The sequence below is a fragment of the Felis catus genome, chromosome E2, assembly GCF_018350175.1.
Source record: "Felis catus isolate Fca126 chromosome E2, F.catus_Fca126_mat1.0, whole genome shotgun sequence".
NCBI lineage: Eukaryota > Metazoa > Chordata > Mammalia > Carnivora > Felidae > Felis > Felis catus.
This window is the reverse complement of record NC_058382.1, coordinates 15,036,109-15,055,577: the sequence shown is the minus strand read 5'-3', so window position 1 is coordinate 15,055,577 and position 19,469 is coordinate 15,036,109. Positions and strand designations below refer to the sequence as shown.

Genomic DNA, 19,469 nt, shown 5'->3' with positions numbered 1-19,469 from the left:
AAGTGCCACATGAGCCTTAGCGGTTTTCTTTGTGCTTTATTCACTCGGCAGGGTTGGAGTGGGTTACATGGGTGGCCGGGTGTTTCCTGATTCGGTTGGAGCCCAGCCCCTCTACCCAGCTCAGACTCGGCCCCTCGGGCCTGGTCGCGTGGCACACCTGTGCCCCCATTCCTTCAGGCTGGGGAACGGAGTGGGGTGTTAGGCGAGCTTTGGGGGTCAACAGTCATAAGCCATAGGGTGTGTCAGGAAGGAGGACGCGAGGTCGGGGGTCATCCCTCCCTCCTGATCTCCTCCCCCAGAAGCTCCGTTGCCTTCTTTAGCTCATCTCGCACGTGCTCCAGCCGCACCGTGTCATGCTCCTGGGGGGATCAGAAACGGGTTGATCAGCCCACCCACCTTCAAGGGCAGGCCCCCTCAGGAGTCACCCATGAATGTGGGCCATGTCAGTTTGCATGCCGGCAGCCGGCAGCGGTCCTCTAGGCCCCACGGACCGCGGTGGTGACCGCAGTGGAAGAGTTAGACTGGCCAGCGTGGCCAGCGGTGCAGTCTGCGTGGACCGCCACGGCCAACGACAGCAGGTGGGGCTAGTAAAGGGGCCCTGACCCATTTGTGAGGTGCTGGCCGGTTAGGCTGCTGCCGCCAGTCACGGGGACGTCTTTCTTTCCACGGCCCAGCACTGGTGTCCACCTGTGGTCCAGCGAACCGAGCACGGCAGCCACTTTTCACGTGGCCAGACGGCGCGTTACTGACTACGGTGGCGGCTAACTCGGACGCTTCCGCGCGATTCTGGTGGCCATCTTGGTTACTGTACTCTTGGTGTGGAAGCCATCTTGGCCAAGCAGGGGCCTTGCTCGGAAGTCGCTGCCTAGTCCTGGTGTCCGTTCCGGTCACCATGGTCCATTTGTGGTGGACAGTGGCCGTTTACGGCCCAACTGGTACCCATTTGGTGGTCGACTCCACTGGCCGTTTGGCCTACCCCGCTTGCCCGTGGCCTCCACTCACCTCCCTCTCGGAAGCCTCTTCCTCCTCCTCCTGCTTGGGCCCGGCTTCTGGCTGGTGGAGGCGGTGGTGATGCGGCGAGTCCTCGTGCCTTTCTCCTCCACCCGCCTCGGCCCCCTGCCACAGGCCGTGGCCCGTGCCCAGCACCTGCACACCCTTCTCCTCGGCCTCAAACTGGGCTGTCTCCTCGTCACTGGCCTGCTCTGCCACTCGCTTGTGGGGCCCCCCTCCACCCTCTGGGCGCCGCTTCCACGGGCCTTCGAAGGGTTCCACGGGCCCCCTCTTCTTCCTCTCCTCCTCCTCCTCCTCCCGCTCCTGCTCCTCCTCCTCCTCCTGGTGGAGCCGGCTATGGAGCTGCTCGCGGATGGTCTGTTCCCGCACCTCAGACTTGTGGGCCCTCTCGGCTGCCTCTTCCTCATCCCTCGCTTCCTGGCTGGACCTCATCTTCCCAGCCTCTTGCTTCTTGAAATCCCCAACCAGCAGGCCTTTCTCTTTGGTGGACACACAGCCGTAGGGCTCTGTCTCACACATCTCTGGTGGAAAGAGAGAGGATGCTCTCTGTGCGGCAGAATCGGAACCGGACCTGGAGGAGTTCTGGGGCCTGCCCGAGGCCCCACAGGGGGGCTGCCCAAAACCGGGAGAGGAGGGTCAGGTCTGGGGGATGTTCTCTGCCCCCATCCCGTACCTCTGCAGGGACCCCCCCAGGGTGGGGCTGGAGGCCGGACGGGACACCGGGCGTGCCGTGCCAGCCCAGGCAAGGGGGCCCTGGGATGAGACCACCTTTCCTCCAGGCAGCCCCGGCCGGAACCCCGGGTGGGGTGGGGGCTCCCGAGAGGCTCTGGGGCCTGGGCCCTCCTTACCTTTGTGGAGGAGAGCTGTGCAGGGGCTTCTCTGGGCCTGGCCCAGCGTCAGCACTTCTGTGACCACTTCTGCCAGACAGCGGGTCAGCTGGGCGTGAAGGGTCAGAGGGGAGGTTGAGGGTAGGGCAGACGGGGGGAATGAGAGCAGTGGGAAGTTTGGGAGGGAGATGATCATGGAGGCCGGTCAGGGAGGGCCAGGGTCTGGGGAAGATGAGGCAGGGCAAGGGGTCTGCACTCCTCACCTCTTCCTTGGAAGGTCTTGGCGCCAAGGGAGCAGCGGTGGCTGTGGAGGAAGGAGATGGGTGCTGGTACCCTCGGTACCCCGCGGGCACTGTCCTCGGTGCTGATCCACGGTCCTCTCCCCAGCCTACCTGCCAGGTGCACCGTCCCTACCTGGAAGCTCAGCCCGTGAAGTCTCTAGTCCAACCCCAATGGGTGCACCGTTCCCGCCCCCCACACCCCCAGTCCCTGGTCCCTGAGCTGGCCGCAGAGGTGCCCTCTCCAGTTCCTGGCACTCACCGGCCCCCGGCAGCAGCGCCAGAAGCAGGGGCAGCGGCAGCAACAGCAGCACGGAGGCGGGCCCGCGGCTCTGCATGGTGGGGCGTCGGGACCAGGGTGCTCGACGCCGCGCGGGATGGCGCGGCAGCTCCTTATAACCCGCGCCAGTGGCCCCGCGGGGGAGGAAGTGACGTCATCACCGCCCCTTCCCCGCCCGCGCTGGGGTGACAGCTGCCGGGCGGCCACCTGCCGGAGACCCTCAATAATTCATGGAGACCCACGTCCCGCACCCGCTCCTCTTCCAGCTAATGGTCCCGGAGCGTCAGCATGGAGGGAGGGTGCTTCCCCCAGAGAGACACGAGAGACACGGTCTGTTGAGCTTAAGGCTGCACGGGGAGGGCGACCTGAGTTCGAATCCAGCGGCAGCCATTCACAGATAGACCTCAGGCAACTCCTTCCCTTCTTTGGCCTTTTCCTCATCTGGAGATTTGGAGGTCCTAAACTTACTTCCGCAGAGGTGGTGGCTGGGCTCCGCCTGAATCCCAGCTCCACCACGGCCAGCTGTGCAGCCTGGGAAAACTGCCAGACCTCTCTAGGATTGGTTTTATGCTTTGTGAGACAGCGCGGGTGGCCACCTGCCCCACAGGTGAGGGGTAAATACATAACGGGTGCGTAAGTTCATTTAGACAGTGTCTGGCCCTGGGAACTACACCCGTCCCAGCACCCTCAGTCCAGTAGCTTTTATTGAGCACCTACTATATGCCCCGCCCTCTCAGAAAGCCCGGGTGACAGCAGTGAACAAGCAGGCAAACTTCCCCGTCCTCTTGGGGCCGACATTTGAGAAGGGGAAGACACAACGCTCAACTCCGCGCCTATAAGGAAGGAGGAAATGACCGCAGACGCCTGCATCACACAGTGCGAGCGGCTTTTCCTTTGGCCGGCCAGGGAAGTCCTCTCTGAGGAGGTGATATGTGGGCTAAGGCCTGAGTCATAAAATGGAGGCAATCACACAAGATTGAGGGGAAGAGTAGCCACAGAAGGGACTAGCCAGCCCAAAGGTCGGAGTCAAGAATGAGTCTGCAGACTGGGGCGCCTGGGCGGCTCAGTCAGTTAAGCGTCTGACTTCAGCTCAGGTCATGATCTCGTGGTTCGTGAGTTTGAGCCTCACGTCGGGCTCTGTGCTGACAGCTCAGAGCCTGGAGCCTGCTTCAGATTCTGTGTCTCCCTCTCTCTCCCTGTTCCCCCACACTCACATTGTCTCTCTCTCTCTCTCTCTCTCAAAAATAAATAAAGATTAATTAAAAAAAAAAATGAGTCTGCAGAGTTAGGACAGCAAGATCAGAGCACGAGAGAGAGGAGGTGGGTTGAAATGGAAGGCAGGGGGCAGACCACGCGGGGCTCTGTGGATCACGGGGACAGCTCTGTCCTTTCCCCTGAGATGGAGCTACACGAGGGCTCCAAGCGGGGGAGGGATGTGACCAGACATGGGTGTCCGCAGGGTCGCTCTGGCTGCGTGGGGGCGGGGGAGCGAGGAGATGGTGGAGGGGCTGTCGTGACTCTCCAGATGGGGAGAAAACAGTGGACAGGACCGGGGAGGGACCAGGGAGGGACCGGGGAGGAAAAGAGTAAGGGTGGATTCTGGTAATGGTTTGGAGAAGGAGCCGCCAGGGTCTGACCTACGTGGGCACGAGGGGAGGGAGCAGAGAGTGACCGAAGGGCTGTGGCCTGAAGAACTGGGAAGGCACAGCGAGGGGAAGAACGAGTTCTGCTTCGTGGAGTTTGTGCTGCCTACTGGACCCCCCCCCCCAACCCCCTGCAGTGGAGACGGGGGAGTGAGGTTGAAACTGGGGTCAGTGCAAGGTGCCCCTCGTCCTAGAGCAAGGGAGAGGCCTCGCACCCTGTCAGTTCCTGAGGTGGCCCCCAAGTTGCCCTCCGTGTGCTCTGGGGGCTGCTGGACACTCTTGGCCATGGTCCCTGTGGCCACAGACCCTATGATGGTTTAGTACCTCTGACCAACTGCACAGCACCCCCGCAGGTCAGCCAGGGTCATCTCCCTTGCTCACAGATCCACAAAGGCCTTGGTTCTCACCATTTATTGGGGACTTTTCTGCTAAGTACTGGGGGAGGGAAGAAGGAAGGACGCTTGGAGGCCTCTTCCTCTCCTTCCCCCATCCCTACAACCTTTAAATCCCCAGGCGTCCTGCTTTCCGGTGCAGGCTGGGACCACCAGTGACAACAGGGTCACCGGCTGATTCTGAGGAAGTACGGAAGTAGGAAAGGGGCCCGGGCACGGAGCCGGTGTGAGGAATGCAGATGTCAGGACGGGCTTAGGAAAACGGGTCCCAGGTCTCCAGGGTCCCCTGAGCTCCAGGAAGCGGCAACAGCCCTGCTGACCGATGGCGGTGAGCTCTCAGCTCGAAGCGGGCCGGCCCGGGAGCCTGGGCTTCTGGGGCTGGTTGGGGCCGATGTACTGGAGAGGCACGTGTGTGGGGGCCGTGATCCGATCGGTGCCAAGGTAGGGCTGGAGGGCAGGGGGCACGAGGACCGAGCCGTCCTGGGGACAGAGCAGGCCTCAGGATGCTGCCACTGACCCGGGCCTCCACCCTCGGCCTCCCCGGGTGGGATCCTTCCACCGCTCACCTCCCGCTGGTTGCTCTCCAGGAGGGCGATGAGCAGGCGAGGGACGGCACAGGCTGTGGCGTTCACCTGGGGGAGAGGCGTGCTCGCGTCCGCGACGACCTCTCCTGCCCCGGAGAGGCCGAGGGGGTGTGGGCCTCAGGGAGCGGAGGCTCTCGGGAGGCTAGGCGAGGGGGGGCGGGCGCTTACCGTGTGGGCAAACTGCAGCTCCCCGGCCTCCTTCTGGAACATGATGTGCAGCCGGCGGCTCTGGAAGTCCGTGCAGTTGGAAGCACTGGTGACCTGGGTGCGGGGAGGGGGGCGCTGAGAGGATCACCTGTGGGGGGTCCGGTCCCGGTCCCCCACTGCGTCCCCACTGTGGCGGGGGCTCACCTCGCCAAAGCGGCCGCGGCCCGGCATCCAGGCCTCGATATCGAACTTGCGGTAGGCGGGGAGGCCCAGTTCCTGGGTGGGCATGTCCAGGACGCTGCGGTGGAAGAGAAAGTCGTGGCGAAGGTCAGTGCGAGGCAAGAGGAGGTGGCGGCAGTGGTGGAGGAGGAGGGGGAGGAGGGAGAAGGGGGGGTGATGGAAGAGAAGATAGCCAAAAAAGAGGAAAACGGAAGCGAAAAACGAGGCTGAGCTGGTGGCGACGAGGGCACAGAGGTAAGGCACGGGGCAGTGGAGAAGGCAGAAGGGGAGCGGATGGGGGGGGGGACAGGGAGGAGAGTGGGCATGTGGCCACTCTCGGCACCCTGGGTCTGTAACGGGTCACTGAGAGGAAAAGCCCACATCGCCCGGCCTCTCTGGAAGCCAGGTGTGACGGATAGGACGGGAGGGCGTGGGGCCACCCACCAGGTCCTGCCTGAAAGGGAAGGGGGCGCCCCCGCCCTCCCTGCCGAGCCCAGGCAGTGAGGAGCCCCTTGGGGTGAAGTGCCGATGAGGCAACACCGAGGGATGGGAGCCACGAGAGGGAAGGGGCCCGGGTCCCCATCCCCGGGGCGCCCTGTGCCACTCAGGCTGCTGTCACCGTCCTATGGTCCCACACGGGAGGTTACAGACTGACAGATACGTATCCCGCGTGTATTCCTGACACGGGGCAAGGGGGCGGAGGGAGAGGAGGTGATGAGGGCGTGTAAGGTGGGGAGCACCTAGCCAGCCCATCCCTCCTCCCTCACCCCCACCCTTCTCCGCACCGGAAGTGCAGGCCCAGCTCCGTCAAGATCTCCATCTGCAGGGACAGGAACTCCTCCAGCAGCTGTGAGCTCTGCTCCAGCCCAGGGCCTGTCACCCCGAACATCTCCACCTAGGGCAGTGCAGCGGGCACAGGAGTCAGAAGGCCCCCGGCCACTGGAGTGAGCCCTCCTCCCCAGGTCGTGGCTACACCAACCTTGGTGAAATGATGTACTCGATACAGTCCCCATGGCTCCTTCCCTGTGTCTGTCTCAGCCCGGTAGCAGGTACTGGAACAAACCATCCTGGGCCGGGGGAGGGGGGGCAGGGGAGGTAGAGTCAGGGAGGGGAGAGGGAATGTCACAGTGGGGGACAAGATCTAAAGGAACCGGATATCGGGGCACCCGGGTGGCTCAGTCGGTTGAGCGGCCAACTTCAGCTCAGGTCATGATCTCGCGGTCCGTGAGTTTGAGCCCCGCGTCGGGCTCTGGGCTGACCGCTCAGAGCCTGGAGCCTGTTTTGGATTCTGTGTCTCCCTCTCTCTCTCTGACCCTCCCCCGTTCATGCTCTGTCTCTCTGTGTCTCAGAAATAAATAAACGTTAAAAAAAATTTTTTTAAAAAATAAATAAATAAAGGAACTGGACATCACCTGATTGGCAGGTCCCTGAAGGCCACAGAGTGGTCCATGAAGTAGCCTGGGAGGAGAGAGGAACAGAATGTGTCAGCCAGGATGGGTCACCACCATCCACAGGATATCTCTGTGACAATTAGAAAAGGTGTCCTAGGGGCGCCTGGGTGGCGCAGTCGGTTAAGCGTCCGACTTCAGCCTGGTCACGATCTCGCGGTCCGTGAGTTCGAGCCCCGCGTCAGGCTCTGGGCTGATGGCTCAGAGCCTGGAGCCTGTTTCCGATTCTGTGTCTCCCTCTCTCTCTGCCCCTCCCCCGTTCATGCTCTGTCTCTCTCTCTGTCCCAAAAATAAATAAAAAACGTTGGAAAAAAAAAAAAGAAAAGGTGTCCTCTCTGGTAGACACGACCTCCCATCAGGGCATGGGGCTGGATCCTCACTGTACTGTTGTGCAGTAAACAACCTACACAACTGTACAGGCTGGCCCTAGGGGTCACTGAGACATCCTAGGCAGGCAGCTGTCACCCCCAGGATGCTCCTGGTTATCCCCCTACAATCCTTCCTGCTCTGAGGACACTGGAGGTATTCTCACCCCTGCTGCTGCCCCCAGGCAGGTGCTTACCAGCGAGCCCCACCTCTGCTGTCCCAGCCAGGTTGAGGTCTTCGAAGCGGGATGGGTCGATATTGTAAATTTGGGACGGGTTGGCATTTGGTGTCATCCCACAGCCTTCCTGGGGAGGAGGCCAAGCCACAGAGGTCAGGGGACAGATAACCTCAGCCTCCTTTTGCAGGAACAAGCCCCGCTCCTCCCCAGGAAGCACCTGGAGTTGCCCACCCTCAACCCAGTCCCAGGGCCGTCTCCGCAGGGGAGACAGGCTGTTCTTCACGCCTGGGGTCCCCGGAACAGGGCCTGGCACGCAGCTGGGTGCGGGGGGCACTCACAAACACAGCTCCCCGGAGAAGGTCTGGCACTGTCATGGGAGTGAAGCCCTGTGAACGGGAAGGGGGCGGGGTGAGGGCACGGCCAGGACCCCCACCAGACCAGGGACACTGCAGAGTGGGCCAGTGATTCCCGCTTGTCCTTCAAAACCCATTCCGCCTCAGAGGAGATTGAGGGAGGCTTCAACTGGCTTGGAGCCAGTAGGCTTGGAGCTGGCTTTGGGACCCTGGTGTCCCTGCCGCCGGGGCCCTCTCTGCCAGTGCTTTGCGGTTTCCTCTCACTGCATCTCACACAGGGCAGCGGGTGGTGTAGTTAGAGCTTTCTGTGGCTCCCCAGTGCCCTCAGGAAATGGCCTGAGGCCACGGTCAACAGCCCATGCCTTCAGCCCCCGCCAACCGCTCCCATTCCAGCAACACCGCCTTTACGCTACGGCAGGTGGTGAGGTCCCAGGCACAGGCCCTAGGGCCGGCTCCAAGCAGCAGCCGTGAGATCTTGGGCTAGTCACGCCCTCTCCGGGCCTTAATTTCTCCATCCCTGAAGTGGGGATAAGAGCATCTACCTCATAACGTTGCTGTAAGAATTAAATGTGTCGGTAATACACGTAAAGCTCTGAAATCATGGCTGGAGCACAGGGAACGCCCTCCTCCCCGTCTCGAGCCCTCTGAGTCACTGTCGACGTCACCCCCTCCAGGCAGCCCTCCCATCCCGACCCATACCCGCTGGATGAGCTTGTTGAGGGTGAAGTTGACCAGGCCGTGCTGCAGGAGGGCCCCAGCCCCACGGAGATAATAGGAGCGGTGGCCGGACACGTGGGACAGGCGCCTGGGAGACAGACGGGCAGACAGGCGGGTGTGTGTGGGCCGGGGCTGGTGGGGGAAGAGGGGGACCCGAGCACCCTGAGGCAGAGGCCAGGTGCCAGGCGGGGGACCGGGCATCAAACATTCATGCGGGGTGAGGCCCGGGCGGCTCCACACCTGGTGCTGAGCCAGCTGCTGGGGCGGGGAGGGCGGAGGGGGCGCGAGCGGGCGGAGCTCACTTCTGCCGGATGATGTCAAGTTTCTCCGCGATTTCCAGGTGGCCCCGGGGTTGGAAGGAGAATGCTGGATCCGGATGAGAAGCGGTGGAATAAGGAGTCGGGAGAGAGACACAGAACAGGGACACAGACAGGATGAGAGAGCCAGCAGGAGGGAGAGGCAGTAAGAGGGGGCGAGGGAGACAGAGGGAAAGGGAGAAGGGAGAGAGAAGAGAGAGAGGGAGAGAGAGAGAGGAGAGGGCGGCAGAGGCGGGACTGGCAAAGGGAGAGATGGCGAGAGACGCGGAGCCGAGGTGGAAAAGGAGAGAAAAGGGAAAGGGAAGAGAACGTTAGGAGGAGGTGAGAAAGAGGTGGGTGGGTACAGAGAGTCAGAGCCAGAGAGAGAGAGAGACACCGGAGTCAGGGAGGAAAACCCAAGGGAAACAGCCAAAGCGAGCCAGGGACAGAAGGCAGGAGGAGGGGAGCACCGGCCACGTCCCACACCCCAGGGACACCACCCAGCCTCGGCTCCGGGCCTGGGGGCTGGCCCACCTGGCTTGTCTCCGACCACGTGGAGCACCCGGGCCTGGCTCTCGTCCCCGACGGGCTGCAGGGACACAACGGGAGTCACGGGGAGGGTGGTCCCGGGCGGGCCCCTGGGCTCCCCCGCCACCCAGCACCGCGCTCACCACATCCGGGTGGGTCTGGTTGGGCAGCCTCAGCGCCCGCAGGTAGAACTCCTCTTCAAGCTGAGTCTCCTTGGGGTACAGGACCATGAGCTGCTTGCGGATCTCTCGGCCGTGGGCCCGCAGACTCTGATACTGGGGGTCCTGGGCAGGGGGACAAGCCGGGTCAGTCCAGGAGAGGGCGGGGGGGGGTCCCTCAACCAGTCTGACCTTGGGCCTTGCCGGCACAACCCCTGTGGTCGGCACCCACTCTCTCTTCGGCCCAACATCCTGAATTTCTGTTTGGGAAATCCCCTCACCTCACCTCACCACCACATGGCAAGTCCAGGGGGCCGTGACTCAGGCCTGGCCTACCAGAACATTCTATTGCCTGGGTCACAGCGATTGGCTCGAAGACAGGCACGTGACCCGAGCCCCAGGACCAGGGGTGCAGCGATCAGGGAAGCGGTCCCCTTCGGGCCCCACCCCGCCTCCCCTTTCTCTAAGGGCAGAAAGCCGGTCTGGGAACAAGGGGGAACTAGAACCAGACATAAGCCAGCCTCTTAGGTTTCAGGAACCAATAGATTCACTTGGATCAATAATCCTGTTTGTTGTCTTCGGTCACAAGGTAGGAATCACGACCCCCGTGGCGCCTGCCCACTCCCCCCAGGGGCAGGACACCGGCCCTCGGGAGTACCTGCTGCACTTGAGTGTTGTCCCGGTTGACCTGGTAGAAGAGAGACGGAGGGGGTGATCAGGTTCGTAAAGCTGGGGCCGGGGAGGAGGGAAGAAAGGAGGGGTGAAAGGTCAAACAGGGCCGGGTGGGGTGGGGTGAATTCCTTGCTCTGTGGGTGCCTGGCTGGACAGACCTTCCTCCCCTCCGTGCCTCAGTTTCTCAGTAAAGCCGGGAGGAGGCAAGACAATGGAAGAGTAGCCACACCCGCAGCTCTGTTCATTGAGCCCGTCCCTGCTCTCACACGGCTCTCACGCGGTCCTATCTCTTCACAACCTGCTCCGTGAAGTTGGCATCGGCGTGCTTCCCGTTTCGTAGATAAGAAAATCGAGGCTAGGAGCGGTAAAGCAGACCCGGGTCTGAATGTCGGGTGCCTACCCGCTCCGTGTCCCTTGGGCAAATCTCTCTCCTGCTCCGAGCCTCGGTATTCCCACCTGTGAAATGGGATAACAGGACCTCCCCAGCAGGGCTGCTGAATGGCTTCCCCGAGCAGATGAGTTGGCGCTCATGGAACGTGAACTGTGACCAATTTTGTTGTGGTCACTGGCTGCCTGCCCGTGATGCACGTAGTCTGGGGCCTGGCACTTACGTAGGAGGGTCACTGGGAGGTGTAACTAGTTTTGCAGTCGGCCTTCGAGCGGACTGGCGAAAAGCAGCCCGGGTGCCTGGGTGCGAATCCTGCCTCGCCCGCTTTCCGGCTGCGACGCTCAGGCACATGCTAACCTCTTGGGAGCCTGGTTGTAAATTGGGTTTGTATTGTTCCTGTCTCACAGAGTTGGGAGGGTTCAGAGGAGGAAAGCATCTAGAACAGTGCCTGGCACACAGTGATTGCTATATAAACAGCTGCTATTATTTTTATGACTACTCTTTTCAGCCCCTGAGGCAGATGCTCTTGGCTGTCTAGCCCAAGACTACTCAAGCCACAGAAGTCCTGTTTTCTGCCTCTGGCAGTCATGTGAAGAGACACGGTACTACGCGGCCATCTTGGGCTGTGAGCGGGGAAACAGGTCAAATCAACATAGCGAAGCCTCACCCACCTAGGACCCCCTCCCTTCCCCTGCCGCTCACCATCAGGGCCCGTACTGCCTCAGCCACGGCCCCCTTCTCTTCCTCCAGACTCCGGATCTGCTCCCGCAGCTGCCTCAGCTCCTGCCATGCTGAGATCTGGGGGAGGACACAGGAGGGAGAGGGGTGAAGGGGCCACTGTCTCCTGCCCCTTCTCGCTGGAGCCTCCCCCTGCTGGCCACCTGGAGCCCAGCAGCCAGGCTCTCCTCGTTCCCTTCTGTACTAGGCTTCCTGATGTAAAGCACACGGCTGCCCAGACGTAAGACACATTTCCCAGCCTCCTTTGCAGCTACTTGTGCTCACGTGTCCAAGATCAACCAATGGACGTGAGTGGAAGGGGAGCGTGTGACCCGTGGGTCACCTCCTTGAAGACAAGCCCCCATGCTGGGCTTTCTCTCACTCCCCTTGGACTGGGTGACAGGCTCTGAAGCACAGCCAAACCGGACAGCATCCTAAGGGACGCAGAGCAGGAGGGTGAAAGGACCCAGGCGCTGAGGGGCACAGAGCTGAGGCCCCGCCAGCACTCACCTCTGAGTCTCAGAGAAGAGAGAGGCAGCCTCTGTCCTATGGGGCTGCCGCGCTCAACCCGTCCCCTCCAACAAAGCAGGCTCAGCTCTGGTTCACGGGCACACCTACTGCCGTGAGGTGCCTCTGTGAGCCCGCAGCCCTGGGCAAACCCTCTGTCCTCTCTGGCTGCAGTCTTCCCTGTGATAAAATGGTGCAAACAGCACTGTCCTACCTCCCCGGGGCTGGCAACTGGGAGGGGGAGCAGGCCATAAGGTGGTTTGCTGCCCACTGGGTGGCTCCCCCGGATGTCCCCTGGACATTCACTATGCGCAAGAGTAACTCTAGGAAAAACATTCCCCTCCCGAATGTGCTCCTCCTCCAGGGACAGCCCCGCAAACTCCCATCCCCGGCCGCAGGACCCTGAGCCTCCTGCCGGATGCCACCCCAGCCCTGTGGCCAGGTTCCATGTCCCGACGTTTCTGCCTCCTGAACGTCCATCGCGTCTGTCCTCCTCCCATCCCCTGACTCCTGCCCCTCTCTGCTCCAGATCCTGTCATCTGCCACGAGGACCGCCGAGCTACCCTCCCAGCCTTCAGGCTCACCTCCTCCAGTCCAGCCAGAGCTCTTACCCAATCCCTCTCCTGCCTGGAGGCACCCATAGCTCCCCAGTGCCCCTAGGAACAATTCACGTGCCTTGTTATTGCCCATAAAGCCACATGCCATTTTCCTCTTCACATTTCATGCCCTAAAGAAGTGTTTTTCGAGCTTTGGGATGTGATCCATTAGCGGGTTATAAATAATTCAAGACTGCTAAACCAGCACTTTAAGAAATTGTGGTAAAATATAAAGTTTAGCATTTTATGGGGCGCCTGGGGGAATCAGTCGGTTAAGTGCCCGACTCTTGGTTTCAGCTCAGGTCATGATCTTATAGTTTGTGGGTTCAAGCTCTACATTGGGCTCTGTGCTAACAGGGCGGAGGCTGCTTGGGATTCTGCCTCTCTCCTGCTCACTCTCTCTCTCTCTCTCAAAATAAATAAATAAATAAACGTTTAAAAAAATACATAAAGTTGGGCGCCGGGGTGGGTGGCTCAGTCGGTTGAGTGTCCCACTTCAGCTCAGGGCATGATCTTGCAGTTAGTGAGTTCAAGCCCCACGAACTCTGTGCTGACAACTCAGAGCCTGGAGCCTGCTTCCGATTCTGGGTCTCCCGCTCTCTCTGCCCCTCCCCTGCTCATGCTCTGTCTCTCTCCCAAAACTAAATAAACATAAAAATTTTTAAAAAATACATAAAGTGTAGCACTTCAACCATTTTTAAGAGTACAGTTCAACGGCACTAAGTATATTCACACTGTTGTGCAGCCATCCCCACCATCCATCTCCAGAACTTTATCTTCACAAACTGAAATGCTATACCCATTGAACACTATCTCCCTGTTCCCCTCTCCCCAGCCCCTGGCAACCGTCACTCTATTTCCTGTCTCTGTGCATTTGACCACTCTAGGTACCTTGCGTGAACGGAATTATCCGGCTTTTGTCTTTTTGTGACCGCCTTAGTTCACTTAGCGTCATGTCCTCAAGGTTCATTCATGTTCTAGCCTGTGTCAGAATTTCCTTCCCTTTGGAAGGCTGAATCATATCCCACTGTGTGTACCGTAGGCCATTTTATCTATTCGTCCGTCAGTGGGCACTTGGGTTGCTCCCAAGGTCTAGTAATAATGGTGACTCTGCTTCTTGTTCCCTGGCACGTAGTATTATATTATTCACCACCTCATTATCAAAGCCTGGGACATAGTAGACGCTCCCTAAGCGGCTGTTCGGCAGAACCATTAATTAAATAATTATTTAAATGCTTGCTACCTGTGGGGCAGGTGCAGGGTTCTTACTCTCCAGAGGCAACCCCCTCTCCACCCTCGTCTAATTCACATCCCTGTCCCTCAATTTCTTCCCCCTCCCCTATTTTCTTTTGTGGTCTTCGGGAAGCCTGGCAGGAGGCTGGAGCACAGAGAACATCGGCACGTAGTTAAGCTCCCAAGCGCAAAGTAGGTACTCAGTACGCTTTACGGAACAGGCGCATGGCGGGTGGGTACACAGTAGGGCCCTAGCACTCCGTGGATAACTGGCACACCTATGGGTGCCAAGCACAACATACTGGCTAAACTTGGGAAGAAACGGAAATTCCTGCAGTAGTTTCGCCCCCTGCTGGACAGTATCTCGCAAGCCCCGCTCCGCCCCGCAGCTGACGGCCGGCGCAAGCGCACTCACGATCGCGGGCAGGTCTTCGGGACGCAGCTCCCCCTTGCGGAGCTGCAGGGCGCGCGCGGCCTCTTCCGGGCATGCGCACAGAGGTTCCATGTCCAGATGAGGGAGCGCGCTGTAGCCCTCGCGCGCGTGCTCGTACAGGAGGTTCCGGTCTCGTCTCTCCGTGGCAAAAGTTCTTTTTGGGCTATGGCTGCCGATGCAGCCTCTCCGGGAACGAAGACCCCGACCGGCCACCAAAGGCCACAAGCGCCGCGCCATGGACGCCGCCATCTTGGACAGGGGACAAGGAGTCACGCACCCTTCGTCCCGCCCCCTCCGCGTTTAGACCAATTGCAAAGCAGCCGTCCTGCCAATCAGACCCTGGATGGGGTGAGCGCCTCTCGAGCCTCAAATACAATTCGATGAGAAAAATCGACTGTGATTGACTGTGTCGTTGACCAATCGTCATCTGTGCCCCGCCCCTTCAGCGTACACGGGAGGCAGAACCAGCCAATCCCTGCCGGGGTGACCTCCGGAAGGGGCAAGAGGCAGATTCAGCGTGCCTGCGGACCCTGCAAGGGTCGGTGAAGTTGATGGAAATCATTGGATTCTACCCGGCCCTCTCCTCAGATTCTCTTCTGCTTCTGTGTGCAGGGAGCGGGAGAGGTTGTTGGGTGCCCACTCAGAGCGAAACTAAATTTACCGAGGGAATTTCTGTCAGCAACGTGTGGGGTTGCGGTTAGACCGTCAAGGAAATTCCTTGGATTTAATCAGAAGGCTCTGAGGACGTGGTGGGGAGAATTTGGGCCCTTGTCCGGCTACGGCCACTTTTTCCTTCCTGATGCTCGTATCCCCTCACACAGGGACCCTGCAGGCGGTGGGATGTCCTGGTCCGGTCTTCTCCGTGGCCTCAACACGTCCCTAAATTATGGTAAGTTAGGGGCTTGAGCTGCAGAGACGCAGCAGGATAAGGGCTATCCCCGCTGGGACTTGTGTGCCTCTGCCGCAGCCCCGGGGGAATCAGGGGTTAAATTAGGGATGGATGGATACACGGTGGGTTTTAGCAGAGCTCGGGCTGCGGGGGGCAAGAGGTGGGAAGTGGTTGCCTTGGGGGCTGCTATGCGTCGTCAGGGGGCATCAGGAGTTTGGGTCAGTTGCTGATTTCTTCAGCAGGTACTTACTAAATTCCGTGGGTGAGACATCCAAGCAAAGCGCTTGGCTCATTCATTCAGCTGATATGTATTTTTTTTAATTCTTAATTTTTAATTTTTTTAAAAGTTTAAATCCAAGTTAGTTAACATATAATGTAATAATGATGTCAGAAGTGGAATTTAGTGATTTATTACTTACATATAACACCCAGTACTCATCCCAACAAGTGCCCTCCTTAATGCCCCTCCCCCCCATTTAGCCCATCCTCCCCACCCTACACCCCCTCCAGCAGCCCTGAGTTCTCTGTATTTAAGGGTCTCTTAAAGTTTGTCTCGCTTTCTGTTTTTATCTTAGTTTTGCTTCCCTTCCTCTATCTTCATATGTTTTGTTTCTTAAATTCCACGTATGAGTGAAATCATATGATGTTTGTCTTTTTGTGGCTGACTTATTTTGCTTAGCATAATACACTCTAGTTCCATCCATGTTGTTGCAAATGGCAAGATTCCGTTCTTTTTGATCGCTGAGTAATATTCCATTGTGTGTATGTGTATATACCACATCTTTTAAAAAAATTTTTCTTTAATGTTTATTTTTGAGAGAGCATGACTGGGGGAGGGGGGGCGCGGGGAGACACCGAATCTGAAGCAGGCTCCAGATTCTGAGCTGTCAGTCAGCCCAGAGCCCGACATGGGGCTCGAACTCAAAAACCAAGAGATCATGACCTGAGCTAAAGTTGGACAGAGCCACCCAGGTGCCCCTTCTTTATCCATTCATCAGTCGATGGACATTTGGGCTCTTTCCATACTTTGGCTATTGTCGATAGCGCTGCTATAAACATTGGGGGGCATGTGCCCCTTCGAATCAGCATTTATGTATCCTTTGCATAAATACCTAGTAGTGCAATTATTGGGTCATAGGGTAGTTCTATTTTTAATTTTTTGAGGAACCTCCATACTGTTTTCCAGAGTGGCTGCACCAGTTTGCATTCCCTGATGATGAGCATCTTCTCATTGTATCCGTTGGCCATCCGGATGTCTTCTTTGGAAAAGTGTCTGTTCATGACTTTTGCCCATTTCTTCACTGTATTGTCTTTTGGGTGTTGAGTTTGATAAGTTCTTTATAGATTTTGGATACTAACCCTTCATCTGATGTGTCTTTTGCAAATATCTTCTCCCATTCTGTCGGTTGCCTTTTAGTTTTGCTGATTGTTTCCTTCGCTGTGCAGAAGCTTCTTATCTTGATGAAGTCCCAATAGTTCATTTTTGCTTTTGTTTCCCTTACCACTGGAGACATGTCAAGTAAGAAGTTGCTGTGACCAAGGCCAAAGAGGTTGTTGCCTGTTTTCTCCTGTAGGATTTTGATGGTTCCTTTCATATGTTTAGGTCTTTCACCCATTTTGAATTTATTTTCGTGTATGGTCTAAGAAAGTGGTCCAGGTTCATTCTTCTGTATGTTGCTGTCCAGTTTTCCCAGCACCATTTCCTGAAGAGACTGTCTTTTTTCCATTGGATATTCTTTCCTGCTTTGTCAAAGACTAGTTGGCCATCCGTTTGTGGGTCCATTTCTGGGTTCTCTAGTCTGTTCCATTGATCTAAGTGTCTGTTTTTGTGACAGTACCATACTGTCTTGATGATTACAGCTTTGTAATACAGCTTGAAGTCCGGGACTGTGATGCCTCCTGCTTTGGTTTTCTTTTTCAACATTACTTTGGCTATTTGGGGTCTTTGTGGGTCCATACAAATTTTAAGATCGTTTGGGGTGCCTGGATGGCTCAGTCTGTTAAGCGTCCAACTGGCTCAGGTCATGATCTCCCCCTTCTGAGTTCGAGTCCCGTGTGGGGCTCTGTGCTGACAGCTCAGAGCCTGGAGCCTGCTTCGGATTCTGTGTCTCCCTCTCGCTCTGCCCCTCCCCTGCTCTCACTGTGTCTCTCTCAAAAATAAATAAACATTAAAAAAATAATACAAAGAAAATTTTAAGACTGTTCTAGCTCTGTGAAGAATGCTGGTGTCATTTCGATAGGGATTGCATCGAATATGTAGATTGCTTTGGGTAGTATCGACATTTTAACAATATTCGTTCTCCCAAGCTGACTCGATATGCGTCCCTCGTGGCAGCCTTTACACACCATACTCAGGAGGGAGATTCGATCATGGTGTTTGTGATACAGTGAGGCCACTGAGCGGCAGTCTTACTCAAGGGCACGCCACTAGGAAGAGACTCCTAGGAACGTCTCAGCCCCTTTCAGGACTCTGCTGTAATGTGAGACACAGAACATGAGCCAGGGCCTTCCCTGGATGTGGAGGGAGCATAAAGTTTGTGTGTGAAATGAGTGTGCCCGGGAGGAGGAGGGACACCTCCCCGAAACACCCCACTGGGTTGCTGTGGGGCGGGCACAAGTTAATATAGGTACAATGCATAGAACAGTACATGACATGGTGTGAATCTGTTTGCTTTTTTTTTTTTTTTTCTTTTTTAATCTTCATTTATTTTTGAGAGAGAGACAGAGCATGAGCAGGGGAAGGGCAGAGAGAGAGAGGGAGACACCGAATCCGAAGCGGGCTCCAGGCTCCAGAGCCCGACTCAGGGCTCCAACCCATCAACTCACGAGATCATGACCTGAGCTGAAGTCGGACGCCCCACCGACTGAGCCACCCAGGCGCCCCTGAGTCTGATTGTGTTTGTTACTGGTTTTTTTTTTTTTAATTTTTTTTTAACGTTTTATTATTTATTTTTGAGACAGAGAGAGACAGAGCATGAACGGGGGAGGGTCAGAGAGAGAGGGAGACACAGAATCGGAAGCAGGCTCCAGGCTCCGAGCCATCAGCCCAGAGCCTGACGCGGGGCTCGAACTCATGGACCGCGAGATCGTGACCTGAGTCGAAGTCGGACGCTCAACCGACTGAGCCACCCAGGCGCCCCTGTTACTGTTTTTAAACAGCATTAAAGTCAGTATCTTCCTTGCGAATAAAATGAGTTAATTCACGTTAAACGTTTAAGATAGAACCTGACCTGTGGCTGTTGCTCAGTAAACGTTATCGCTAATTAATATTAGCAACCACCTCTGGACGTAAACAAATCCGTCCTTGTAAAGTGCTCGCAACGGGGCCTAGAAGTCTTATGCGTTGCCTTCATTGGGATGATAACCCCCCTCCGCCCTCCCGGTTGTGTGTCTCCAGGCCTAGCCCTGGTCCCGCGGCTCGGGGCCGCCCGCCCCATGGCCACCCTGAACCAGATGCACCGCCGGGGGCTTCCGAAGCGGCCGCCTGCCCCTCCGGGCCCCACGGAGGGCCGGCCGCAGCTGAAGGGCGTGGTTCTGCGCACGTTCATCCGGAAGCCCAAGAAACCCAACTCGGCCAATCGCAAATGCTGCCGCGTGCGGCTCAGCACCGGCCGAGAGGCCGTGTGCTTCATCCCCGGAGAGGGCCACAGCCTGCAGGAGCACCACGTCGTGCTCGTGAAGGGCGGCCGCACCCAGGACCTGCCCGGCGTGAAGCTCACCATCGTGCGCGGCAAGTACGACTGTGGCCACGTGCAGAAGAAGAAGTGACCGCCGGGGCCGCCGGCGGCCGGGGCTTCCCCCAGAACGAGACCCTTCCTCTCCGGGTGCCTGTGGAGTCCTTGGGAAGCTATCCCAGCCCTGGAAGAGCCTGGTCCTTGATTCAAATCCTGGCCTCGCCTCTTCCACCTGGAACACTGCTTGCCTGTGGGGGTTCCGGGTGTGAATTGGGAAGAGGCACCCCCTGGCCACACCCTTGCCTTCCCTGTAGAGCGGTGGCTCCGGCGGGGGGGGGGGCCTCTTCTGTTGGGATAAGGCCCTGGCTCTGTACTGCCATCTGCTGGGGAGGAATGGCAATAAAAAACGCCCCTTCCCCCATGGTTGTGATGTGAACCCTCCTGCACGGTATTTACCCTCTGCGTGGTATTAACCTCTGACATCCCCCGTGGGCCTCGATTTCCTCCAGAAAATAGCTCCACTCACATATCCCCCTTCTTGGTATAAATTCAATGCTCTAAGTGCATAACACATGCGCCCCTACTTTAAGCTGCTGGTAGGCAGCGCTGGGACCACCCTGTTCCCTTCCCCGCAGGCCCAGGATCTGTGCAAAGAGAGCCCGGCCCTCGAGCTTCCCCATCTGTGGAAGGGACATTGAAAGGATCGGTCGGGATGCGCTGCTGCCCACATGGGAGCTGCTCTCCTAGGTTATTTTCAGACTCCACCCCCACCTGGATCTGAATCCTGCCTCTCCCCCCTTGTTGTGTGACTTCGCGCTGTTCCCGCGCTGGGCCTCAGTTTCCTCCCTCAGGAAGTGGCACCGGGAGCGATACTGACCTCACCTGATCACGCGTTTGACCGTGTTCGACTTTAAGATTTGGGAGTCGTCCTTCTC

General features: G+C 57.9%; 3 protein-coding genes across 4 annotated transcripts; 1 reads left to right on the top strand and 2 right to left on the bottom strand.

Moving 5' to 3' along the window:
- Nucleotides 1-16: 16 nt before the first annotated feature.
- On the bottom strand, nt 17-4,298 carry CCER2 (coiled-coil glutamate rich protein 2). The gene is made up of 5 exons (XM_023245204.2): nt 2,379-4,298; nt 2,102-2,142; nt 1,860-1,947; nt 1,003-1,532; nt 17-359 (listed from the first exon to the last, which is right to left on the bottom strand). The coding sequence occupies exons 1-5, from the start codon at nt 2,452-2,454 to the stop codon at nt 270-272; spliced, it is 825 nt and encodes a 274-aa protein (XP_023100972.2). The 5' UTR covers nt 2,455-4,298; the 3' UTR covers nt 17-269.
- Nucleotides 4,299-4,435: 137 nt separating this feature from the next.
- SARS2 (seryl-tRNA synthetase 2, mitochondrial) lies at nt 4,436-14,296 on the bottom strand. Its single transcript, XM_045046525.1, has 16 exons — nt 13,954-14,296; nt 11,188-11,283; nt 10,084-10,113; nt 9,411-9,551; nt 9,274-9,328; nt 8,746-8,809; nt 8,426-8,531; nt 7,712-7,759; nt 7,392-7,500; nt 6,794-6,839; nt 6,361-6,448; nt 6,167-6,276; nt 5,367-5,460; nt 5,184-5,276; nt 4,998-5,063; nt 4,436-4,911 (listed from the first exon to the last, which is right to left on the bottom strand). Exons 1-16 carry the CDS (start codon nt 14,218-14,220, stop codon nt 4,768-4,770), a joined length of 1,557 nt encoding a protein of 518 aa, XP_044902460.1. The 5' UTR covers nt 14,221-14,296; the 3' UTR covers nt 4,436-4,767.
- An 81-nt stretch (nt 14,297-14,377) lies between these two features.
- On the top strand, nt 14,378-18,957 carry MRPS12 (mitochondrial ribosomal protein S12). Of its 2 annotated transcripts, XM_003997820.6 has the most exons (3): nt 14,378-14,509; nt 14,793-14,860; nt 18,258-18,957. In XM_003997820.6, the coding sequence occupies exons 2-3, from the start codon at nt 14,812-14,814 to the stop codon at nt 18,626-18,628; spliced, it is 420 nt and encodes a 139-aa protein (XP_003997869.1). In that variant the 5' UTR covers nt 14,378-14,509; nt 14,793-14,811; the 3' UTR covers nt 18,629-18,957. The 2 variants fall into 2 exon arrangements, with proteins under 2 accessions (XP_003997869.1, XP_023100965.1); XM_023245197.2 differs by lacking the exon at nt 14,378-14,509 and having other exon boundaries at nt 14,516-14,860.
- Nucleotides 18,958-19,469: the final 512 nt, after the last annotated feature.

Excerpts from the sequence above, each read along its gene's own strand:
- CCER2 (XM_023245204.2), bottom strand. The coding sequence starts at position 2,454 with ATGCAGAGCCGCGGGCCCGCCTCCGTGCTGCTGTTGCTGCCGCTGCCC. Across the intron at positions 1,533-1,859 it reads CACAGCTCTCCTCCACAAAG|AGATGTGTGAGACAGAGCCC; the intron begins GTAAGGAGGGCC and ends TCTTTCCACCAG. Across the intron at positions 360-1,002 it reads AAGAGGCTTCCGAGAGGGAG|GAGCATGACACGGTGCGGCT; the intron begins GTGAGTGGAGGC and ends TGATCCCCCCAG.
- SARS2 (XM_045046525.1), bottom strand. The coding sequence starts at position 14,220 with ATGGCGGCGTCCATGGCGCGGCGCTTGTGGCCTTTGGTGGCCGGTCGG. Across the intron at positions 9,552-10,083 it reads ACAACACTCAAGTGCAGCAG|GACCCCCAGTATCAGAGTCT; the intron begins GTACTCCCGAGG and ends CCCCCTGCCCAG. Across the intron at positions 6,277-6,360 it reads GAGTACATCATTTCACCAAG|GTGGAGATGTTCGGGGTGAC; the intron begins GTTGGTGTAGCC and ends GCACTGCCCTAG.
- MRPS12 (XM_003997820.6), top strand. The coding sequence starts at position 14,812 with ATGTCCTGGTCCGGTCTTCTCCGTGGCCTCAACACGTCCCTAAATTAT. Across the intron at positions 14,861-18,257 it reads CAACACGTCCCTAAATTATG|GCCTAGCCCTGGTCCCGCGG; the intron begins GTAAGTTAGGGG and ends GTGTGTCTCCAG.